The sequence below is a fragment of the Balaenoptera acutorostrata genome, chromosome 11 (assembly GCF_949987535.1).
Source record: "Balaenoptera acutorostrata chromosome 11, mBalAcu1.1, whole genome shotgun sequence".
Lineage (NCBI taxonomy): Eukaryota > Metazoa > Chordata > Mammalia > Artiodactyla > Balaenopteridae > Balaenoptera > Balaenoptera acutorostrata.
Window position 1 is genome coordinate 54,543,899 of NC_080074.1, and position 11,044 is coordinate 54,554,942.

Here is an 11,044-nt window from a genome sequence, read left to right on the forward strand (position 1 = left end):
TAATGATGATGTCTTTATAGTTATTTCATTCTACTGACTTACCATGTACTCAGAAAACATTTTCAGATAAAAGTCTGTTTGGGAACACTGAGGCAAAGCCCCAAATATTTCAAACCTATTCTATTTTACATCCATATCTTAAATATACTTGGAGAAATTAAACCTTAGAGATTCTTACATATACAAAGAGGTTGTAGTCCAAATGGATTAAACCTTTTCTCAGGCAACGTGTCTGCTTTATCCAGGGATAAATTAGTTGTAAATATATAATTATCACCATGAAAATCCTAATAGAAAATAAAATGCAACATATTTCATATCAATCACAGTCCTCCCTGATAATAGCAAAAAGAGATTTTCAGAAACTTTCAAGCATCTGGCAAGTGTGTGTGAGGCGGCAGACAGAAGAGGTAAGAGGAGTGGATGTAGCAATGGAACGTATTTCTTCAAAACTAACCCCTTGTCAAACCTCAAAAAAGAAGAAAAGGAGAAGCAAAAAGAATTTTTGTCTATTTTAAAAAGATAGTATTCACAGTAGACAAACAAAATAATGATAGTATCACAATTCCTGATGTCAGCACCCTTCAAACAACACAAACCTTTTCTCTTGTGAAAAAGGAATTAATGAATACACAGAGGTGGATTCAATGATGCCGACTCATTAAAAGAATGTGTCTTGATGATTATCAAATTCTAAGCATAATATTGAAGTTGCCGAACTATGAAAATGCAGAGAATCCAAATAAATACTTATTCGTCAGAAGCAAAATTTTTAAACTCAACATTTTAAATGTGCTTATATTTTTTAAAGTTTTAAATTAAATCAACCATATAATTTTTAATGCAAACAATTTTCTGAACATATGATATCAATAGTAAATTTAGAAATCTTCCTTTGGAGTGGCTTTTCTACGAATGCTGTATTGACTGACTTAGAATTTTTCAAATTCAAAACAAGTGATGAGATTTTAATTTTTCATCAACAAATATTAGGATATTTGAGATTTTGTTGAGCATGGGAGCCTCTCTTTAATGCCACAGCTCTGTTTTCTAATAGACAAGCCCATTTTATCACATAAGAAAATAAAACTTTTTAAATAGTACCAAATTCCGTCCTCATTTTTCATTTGACCCCATAGAGTAAACAGTATTATAATGAAGACATGATGTTTTTCCATGTTTGACATGCAGCATTTTTTAGAATCCAGTGTGTGTGTGTGTGTGTGTGTGTGTGTGTGTGTGTGTGTGTGTTAAAGACAATCATTCACTGGGTAATTTTAAAATCAAATATACACTTACCTGTCCAGGATTCGTGAGGCAGAAAGGTGACTAGAATCATTGAAGACCCTCTAGATATAAAAGCTGATTCTTTGTTTTCATGGAGATACTAGAGAGATTTAGGTGCTTAAGGATGGCTCCTCAAGAACTCATCCCTAATTTATCCAATCATCAAACACTTTCTGAAATGTATGTTCCTTCAGCACTCAAAAAACAGTTTCTGTTACAATGTTTGTTAATTCTTTCTGCAAATATGTGTTAAGTGCTTGTGATGTATATGGGAAGCAGTAGGGCACAGAGGTTAGGACACAGGCCTGGACTTCAGACGGACTGATGTGTGACTCAGCCCAGCCACTTGGAGTCTTGTGACTTTGGTTAAGTTGCTTAACCTCACTAACCTTTGTTGTATGCACCTGTAAAGTGGGATAATAATAAGTATATTCCTATACACAGTTTGTTTTAAATATTACTTGAAAGAGTAAATAAAATAATAAATTTAAAGCTTTTAGCTCAAGAATTAAGAGCTTATTCAGTGTTGGTAAATATTAATATTATCTATTATTATTTATTCTACTACTACTACTACTACTACTACTACTACTATTATCCTGTACTTAGTTTACTAATGAGAAAGCCAAAGATATAGAATAACCAGAGCAGATCCTACCTGATCTCTTAGTCTTAAAGGAGAACATATCATACATAGATGAAATGTTAAGTAACCACCCAAGTACCCCATATGAGTCTGTAAAATGCAGGAACATGAGGCTTACAGGTGGCAGTACAGTGTGATGGTTATGATTGTAAATTCTGCCAGAGTCAGTTCCTTCTGTTCAAATCCTTATTCTAATACTGACCAACTGTGTCACCCAAGGCTAGTTATTTAACCTCTCTGTGCCTCTGTTTCCTCAAATGTAAGGTGAAATAATAAGAGTACATCCCTTAGAGGGTCATTGGGAGGATTAAATGAAGTAAAGCACTTGTGAGAGTGCCTGGCCCAAAGTGTTTACTAAATGTTAGTGACCATTACACACTTCTTGGTATCCAGCTCAAGACCTAGCAGAGTGATGTGCAACAAATATTTGTTGATTTGCTAGAGATAATGGTATGAATACCACACTACAGCCCTGTGACTAGAGTGTCATTAATTTGTAATTGAAGGGGAAAGAGTCACTGTGGGCTATGGAAGTAAAATGAATGCTCCTACAGATACCCAATTTCTTCCCTTTTCTCACTAAGACAAGGAAGTAAACTGAAAGTTTAAGGAAAGGAAGAAGAACATATTGATTGCAGCTATAAGGCAGTACACAAGGTAATATGATAAACTAAATGTAACCCATTGACATTGGGCATCTCTGCCCCTGGACTTCCTGATTTGACTAAATCTGGTGGTAGTTCCCCAGAGTTCTGGAACTCCAAGTACATTTACTCAGTGTTCTTCAAACTGTATCCATTGTCCTGTGACATGTTCATCACTATTCCATGGGGAAAGTAAAAGGATGGGTGTTTTCCATGGTCAAATAGCTTTGGGAAACACTGATAAACACAGTTAAGTAGGTTTCTCAGAGGTTTTTTATGTATGAATCTCTAGGAGAGAATAAGATGCAAATACAAAACTTCCCCCAATGTATTCAACTGTGGAACTCTTTTCTCATAGAAAACCTATCATTATTTTCTATTGCACAGAAGGGAGATGGGGAAATGCTGCTTTAATTGGAAGGAAAAATCTTATCAGCAAAATAACAAGTAATATGGAAGATATTTACATATTTGGGGGAAAAAGGGAGAATTAATGTTTTCAATACCCATGAAATGCCAGAAACTTAAATGAAAACTTAAATAATCCTTGCAGTCACTGCATTATGTTTTATCACCAAGATTTTACAGATGAAGAATTTGAAGCTCAAAGATTAAAATAAAGTCACACAGCTATTGTAGTAAGGGAAAGGGGTGCCTGTTTTCATTAACTGAAATACTTCTTAAATATATGGAATTGCAAACTGGAAGAAGGAAGACTGACAGAGAAAGGTAACTCCAGGACAAGTATGCACAGCTTCCATTTTTTTCTTTTCATCATTTCACCCCCAAAATATGTTAACTGAAATCCACTGAGAATAAGATGGGGAAAGTAGTAAGTCTTAATACAGGAAGTACAGAGCAAATACAAATTGCTCTAAGACAAAGCACAAGATGCCACAGAAAATACTGACTATGTTCTTTTCACATTTTAGAACCACAATTCCTTTACCCTCCACTGAGTAATTTTCATAGCAGATACATGAATAGTGAGTCAGTATTTCAGTGGTCCTGGTTTCCTTTGATAGAGAACCAGTAAAACCAAGACAAACACATTTTTAAAACTCTGTAGTTTAAAAGAGGGACCGGGTTGTGGAATCTGCCTTGAACATTTTTTCATATATATATATATATATATATATATATATATATATATATATACACACACATATGTATCATATATATGTGTGTATATATATATATACACACATATGTATGATATATATGTGTATATATATAATACACACAAGTAATTAGTAGTATTGTTCACTGAAGAAGAATTTATTCCAATTGTGCCCACCAATGTAACCTAACAAGTTATTTTTTTTTTTTTTTAATAAATTTATTTATTTATTTATTTATTTTTGGCTGTGTTGGGTCTTCGTTTCTGTGCTAGGGCTTTCTCTAGTTGTGGTGAGCGGGGGCCACTCTTCATCGCGGTGCGCGGGCCTCTTACTATTGTGGCCTCTCTTTTGCAGAGCACAGGCTCCAGACGCGCAGGCTCAGTAGTTGTGGCTCACGGGCCTAGTTGCTCCGCGGCATGTGGGATCTTCCCAGACCAGGGCTCGAACCCGTGTCCCCTGCATTGGCAGGCAGATTCTCAACCACTGCGCCACCAGGGAAGCCCCTAACAAGTTATTTTTATAACTTGGATATAGTTTTATTATTGGATCAGAGGGCCTGACACAGATGAATGATTTTCTGAGAGGCTACCACACCATCTGTCTGGAATAAGAACATGCAAAGAAACTTTGGTAACCCTGTACTGTAGATTCCTTCCCTTCAGGAAACCTCAAAGCTCAAAGGTGTAGGGCCAAGGGCAATAAAATTGCCAGGTTCTGGCCAATGGACCACTTTTGCAATACTCTGGGACACTAGGGTCAGACAACATTATTTTTCATATGCAACATTAATAATGTAATTTGTGACTCCAAAGAAGGTCACCTCTCCGAGTCAGTGACTATTACCTAATTGCTTGAAGGATTTTTCCAGACAGGTGGTTTGGAAATATTTTACTTATTGACATTTCTGAACTTTTCAAATCTTTTGCCTCCTAGATATCTTGGAGAAAGTGAGACAACGCCACACACCTTGTAGTTTTGAGAGCATTTCCCCAAATAGAACATTGTCTTACTTGATCCTCAAAGTAACCTCAAAAGTAGGTAAGGCGGGTACTTTCATTCCCTTTTTAAAGATGTATAAACCGGGACTTATGCAGTCACAATGAAGGACTCCCAGGGTCGGGTCCAGCACTCTTAGTGTGACAGCCTTGGGACTCAGCGTGCATGAACTAGGAAGCAAAGTGGAATTATCACTGAGAACTGCATCTCAGAAAATCTTTTGGTTTCTTTGCCTACATTTCATAGATATTCTTCTCAGACAATCAAATTTATACCATGGCCACAATATACAAATGTCTGACCAAAAAGTCACGCTCGTGTATCTACCGAGTAGATAACCTTATAAAGTGTTTTTCCTTTTTTCTTCTTTTGTGAAATAGCCTGAAAACCGCTCCCCCTTGCCGTCCTTCCAAACGTATCTTTACCAAAGTTTAAAGGCAAGGCTAAGGTAGAGAGAGTTAGTGATCCTGCCCGTCTCGTGCCCCGCAGCTGGGCTCCAGCTGTCCAGAGCAACTAATTAATAGGCAGGTGGTCTTTTCTCTCTTTGCTTCAGAGAGTCTCTTTTCTGCCTGGAGGTTGCCTCCTTCTCACCCACCAGCACAAGGAGCCTGGCGGCTTTTCGCTCCGGTGTCCTGGACAGCGCTGCCTGGGCTGCCGCTCTCCAGCAGCGGCTCTTCGTCCACCCGAGGAGATGTCCCCACTATTCAGTAGTAACCAGACGAAGTCCCCACGGACTACTGTGGCCCAAATCCCGCCCATCCCAGCTGTGGGAATCAGGCTTTTCCCGGAGAAAACCCCAGGAATCAAGTTTAGAGAAAACTCCTTAAGTCCCACCCACCCCCCAACACGCTCCCAGCCCCGGGGGAAACTGGAAAACCAGGAGACGTTCCTTTTCCCCGCTGTAGATAAGCGCACTGTACACGCAGCCGCTGGGACTGCGAGCGCGTCCTTCCGGTCCGCGAACGCGGGCAGGGTAACAAACAGCAGGCATCAAAGTTACCGGGAAGACAGCGCCCTTTAAGTCACCCAGTTGTTACCCTACAGAGGAGGGTGGAGAGGAGCGGGGTTGGTGTGAGACGAAATTCCCGTAGCCAAGTTGCCCTGAGAATAAAATTAGACTGGCTTCCCCGGGATGGGCGGACTCGCTGCGGAGGGAGACACCCAAGCTGAAGCAGGTGGGCACACGCGCCAAGTTCAGCATCAAGAGCACCCGCGCGGGCGGTGGACTCGGGATTTCTGGGTATCATGTTGACAGCGTCTGTTGAAGTCAAATGCGGGGGTTAAGGTGACCCTTGAGGGAGGCTAGAGGAAATGATGGTAAACCCTGAAAAGGCATGACACGTCCAGATCTCCAAGGTTTTTTTTTAGAAGAGAAGAGAGGGAAAGCGCCACGGTCAACCCCCTATTACGCCAAGTAATCCGCGAGTTCCCAGCCCCACCCCTGCAGCAGCGATGCGAAGAGGACAAATCACCAACGTAGGGAGGGGGGAAAAAAGAAAACCCCCAGGGGAGAGGGAAGGGAGGCAGCGAGTGTAGGCACCGAGCAGTCTCCAACCACTGGGGCGAGAGGGAGCGCGATCTGGGAAAACAAACTCCACATCAATAATTTGAGTTTGGAGCCCAGTGCTTTCAGAGACTCGGAGCGCACCTCCCCAGCTTCGCCCGAGTTGAGACAGGGCAGCGCAGGCAAAGGGGCGGGCAATTCGACCGAGAGCGGCTGAGCTGGCTGGTGGGACACGCTGCGCCCGGAGACGCCCGCGAGAGAGCGAGCAGAGACCGGCTCGCGGTGAGCGCTGCAGGGAGGGAGCGCACCGCGCGAGCAGGCGGGAAGGGAGCGGGCCTCCGCCGAGGCCGAGGAGGCGCTGCGTGGACAGCATGAGTTTCTCCGGGAGCCCCGGCGCGGGGCCCGCGGGCAACTCCAGCCCATGGTGGCCTCTGGCCATCAGCGGTGCCAACACCAGCGGGGAAGCGGAGGCGCTCGGGAAAGACGACAGCCCGCTGGCGGACGAGCGCAACGAGGAGCTGGCCAAGCTGGAGATCGCCGTGCTGGCCGTGATTTTCGTGGTGGCCGTGCTGGGTAACAGCAGTGTGCTGCTGGCGCTGCACCGCACGCCTCGCAAGACGTCCCGCATGCACCTCTTCATCCGCCACCTCAGCCTGGCCGACCTGGCCGTCGCTCTCTTCCAGGTGCTGCCTCAGCTGTGCTGGGACATCACCTACCGTTTCCGCGGACCCGACGGGCTCTGCCGCGTGGTGAAGCACCTGCAGGTGTTCGCCATGTTCGCATCGGCGTACATGCTGGTGGTCATGACCGCCGACCGCTACATCGCCGTGTGCCACCCGCTGAAGACGCTGCAGCAGCCGGCGCGCCGCTCGCGCCTCATGATCGCCGCCGCCTGGGTGCTGAGCTTCGTGCTGAGCACTCCACAGTACTTCGTCTTCTCCGTGGTCGAAGTGAGCAACGTCACCAAGGCCTACGACTGCTGGGCCAACTTCATCCAGCCCTGGGGTCTCCCCGCCTACGTGACCTGGATGACCGGCAGCATCTTCGTGGCGCCCGTGGTCAGCCTGGGCACCTGCTACGGCTTCATCTGCTACCACATCTGGCGCAACGTCCGCGGAAAGACTGCGGTGCGCCAGGGCGAGGGCGCCCGCGCGGAGGGCGCAGGTGGCGCCTTCCACCAGGGGCTCCTGCTCGCGCCGTGTGTCAGCAGCGTGAAGACAATTTCCCGCGCCAAGATCCGCACGGTGAAGATGACCTTCGTGATCGTGACGGCTTACATCGTTTGCTGGGCGCCCTTCTTCATCATCCAGATGTGGTCTGTCTGGGATAAGAATTTCCCCTGGGTCGGTAGGTGTCGGGACGATGGAGTAAGGTGCACAGATGGGGTCTGTGTGCTTGGGGGGGGGGGGTGGGGGGGAGGGAAGGGAGAGAGTTTCTTTTCATAATATCCTCCAGGGCAATAGTTTTTAAACTTCGTGCATGAGAATCACATCTTGAGCGGAACTGTTAAAAGCCAAAGTCGTGGGGTCCCCACCCCAGACGTTTTGATTCAGTAGATCTGGAATGGGGCCCAGGAATCTGCATTTGTAACGAGCTCCTAAGACCACAAATCCAGAAAACTGTGCTCGAGTCAGCCGCGCAATTACAGAACAGAATAATGACTTTTTGCCAAAGCACTAACCGCTGTGTTAATACCTTGCTTTCAAGTCTGTTGGATTCCGAGAAATATGTATACTGTCACAACTGCTTTTTGCTAGTTTGTGAAAAGTATCGCAATGTAAAATTTTTGTAGAAATGCCCCAAAGTAAGGGTAAAATGGACGTATTTTTCATTTGAAAACAGTTTTATTTATTCTTCATCCAGTCAATAAATATAATTATGCATATTATGTACCAGATTTTATGCTAGGTCCTGGGGGTATGAAGGTTAAATGTGTTGAAGAAAGATTCTTAAGTCAGTAATTTTAATTTGGCATTTTAGCTAGTGTTCCATTTCTTATCATAATTTTTGATTTTTTCCTACAATTACTTTAACACTTTTTTCTCCCCAGTGTTTCAAAGCAGGATTATTGATAAACTCTAAATTTGTTAGACTGATTCATTAGTCTTTCAGCACTAACTTGACCATACAGCTGTACATCTCTCCACACAACTCTTGTAGTTTTCTGAGAATGTCCTCCGCACCTACTAGCTCATTTGATTTTAATTCCTTCACAAACTAGGAAAACCAGCTTCATAAGAACTTACCCCCCAAAGCATTATTTAATATTGTATCTTGAAAAAAAATTTCCTTTGATAAGGAAAAAAAATTTTTTTTCACATCAAATATATTACAGAAATGTTACTGACAACAACTGTAATTGGGAAATAGGTATCTGGGAAGAAGTGTCTCCTTTTGTTATTTGGGATTGGGCTAGGGAGTATTTGTGATATACTTTGAAAGTTGTATGTACAAATTAAACACTTGAGAGTGAATTTAATTCAAACAAATAAAAGTCATGGCTATAATAGCACTGATGATGAAAAATACAACATAAATGCTATATTTCCTGTCTTGTTTGATCTTGGCAGCCTCTTAAGTATTGCCAATCAAATAAAAAATTCAGCCTATTTGTTGCTTTAACAGGATTCAGACATAATTACTAAAAAATTCTTCACTTGTGCACAGGTATGTCGATGATTTCCATTCTTTTTGAATACAGTCTTAGTCACAGATCCTGATCACCTTTAAGAGTAGCATCTTAGCACAAAGTTTGATTAACTAACCTGTAATTTATTCTGGCACAACAAGAGTGAGGAGACCCAAGTTCATAATTAATAAGGGAAAATCAGTGCTTGCCTATTATTCTTATCTTTAGAAAAGGTATATTCTCAGTGCAATAGTTCTATGGTGAAAGGTTATATTTATATAGTTTATCAGTGCAAATACACAAAAAATAGTTCAAAGGACTGTTAGAATTTCTTAATTTATCTGTTCTTCATAATATAATTTAATTATTCAAGCCACAATCAAAGATGGTTTTGTTTTAAAATCAAATGAAGCTTCTAATTAACCAAAGGAAACAACTAAATATTGTATCTTTCAGGGACCTATTTCAACTATCCCCTTCGGTATAGATTTCTTATTACAAGAATATGTTTAATATTAAAAAATTTAAAACAACTAAACATGGTCCATAATGTCATACTTTTGCCTGAGTTATCAGGATAGATATAATTTGGTATATATGGCTATAGCCTCTAGAAATTTCACTGAAATGGAAGCCATTCTTTAAGTGCTGTGTTCATTAGCACACGCTAGTGCTAACACAAAGGATTCCAAACTTTATTAAGTTATTTAATATTCTTAACCTCTTGAAAGTCCCACTCATTCTACTTAAATATTTTAATAGTGGTTTAAAATACCTGAATTAATTTCAATTTAATTAATTTCAATTAAAATATTAATTACGAAAATATTTTACAACCAAGCAATTTCCATTCACCAACCATTTCCCTGACCGATAAACAAAATACTTTATTTTCTATATTGACCCATAACATTTTCCAGCTTTCATGAACCAACAGAAAAATGAGTTTATCCAGTGCTGTCACTTGCATTTGACTAGTTAAATGCTCTCCCCTTATGTTTTCCATACAGAGTCGGAAAACCCGGCCACCACCATCACTGCATTACTGGCTTCCTTGAATAGTTGCTGCAATCCCTGGATATACATGTTTTTTAGTGGCCATCTCCTGCAAGACTGTATCCAAAGCTTCCCATGCTGCCAAAACATGAAGCAAACATTCAACAAAGAAGATTCTGACAGTACGAACCGAAAACAGACTTCCTTCACTAACAACCGAAGCCCCACATATAGGACCGGCGCGTGGAAGGACTCAGCTAAATCTTCCAAGTCCATCCAATTCATTCCTGTTTCATCCTGAGCATGCAGCCTGACTCCTGTAATGGACTTTTTAGCCCACTGACCGAATCCAACTAGAAATTACTAGAACAAATATAAGATAAATTGATCTGTTGAGTACAAGACTGTGTTTCTAGTTCCATTTTCACATTGCTACATGTAAAAGCTATGAATTGTTTTATACGGAATTTTAATAAAAACATGCTACACTAAAATCTGCAGACCTAATTCCCAGAAATAACATAAGTCATATTTCTAAAGGAAAAATCATAACCACATGGCTTTATATTTTGCTGTGGGTTTCTTTTCTTTTTATTTCTGACATAACTAAGGTTTGGTTGGTTTAGAAGTCATATAATGTAGGGGTATTATTTCTGAACAAAGTAAGCTCATCATCAGCCTTAGGGTTTGAAAGAAATTAGAAGAGACTTCAGAGAAATTATGTTTCCGTCCAGTAAAATCAATTTATGTATCAGAAAATGAGGCATATTGAGTAGGGGGTGCCTGTTGCAGAGTGGAAAGAGGAAAGTTCTGTTAGAAGCTATAAATCACCTCCATTTCAAAACAGAAACTTTAAAACTGGCAGTTCCCTCCTTTGGTTCCTCATGTTTTATTGGTTCTGAAAAGCATGATTACCAAGATGCTGAAGGTTAGAGAAAATGTTGTCAACTGGCCGATAATATCTTTTTCTTCCCGCTGCAAAGTTGCTTTAAGGTCAGATTTGTATGCCAAATATCCAATTTTACTAGAAGAGTAGAAAGGGTAGATTGCCCAAGGTATTACGTAGGCTTTCTCTAGAAAATTGTAAACATGTTTTGACCAGTGTTATAAGGTATCCTGTGCTATACTGGATACTAACACCATCATTACTTCATGTCTGAGGAATCCAGATTCATAGATATGAGTCTCCTAAAGAATGACTCAGGATACTGAATGTTCCCT

The 11,044-nt window shown here is 41.4% G+C and overlaps 1 protein-coding gene across 1 annotated transcript; it reads left to right on the forward strand.

Moving 5' to 3' along the window:
• The first annotated feature begins 6,366 nt into the window (after positions 1 to 6,366).
• AVPR1A (arginine vasopressin receptor 1A) lies at positions 6,367 to 10,260 on the forward strand. The gene is made up of 2 exons (XM_007179739.2): positions 6,367 to 7,545; positions 9,838 to 10,260. Exons 1-2 carry the CDS (start codon positions 6,570 to 6,572, stop codon positions 10,122 to 10,124), a joined length of 1,263 nt encoding a protein of 420 aa, XP_007179801.1. The 5' UTR covers positions 6,367 to 6,569; the 3' UTR covers positions 10,125 to 10,260.
• The last annotated feature ends 784 nt before the right edge of the window (positions 10,261 to 11,044 follow it).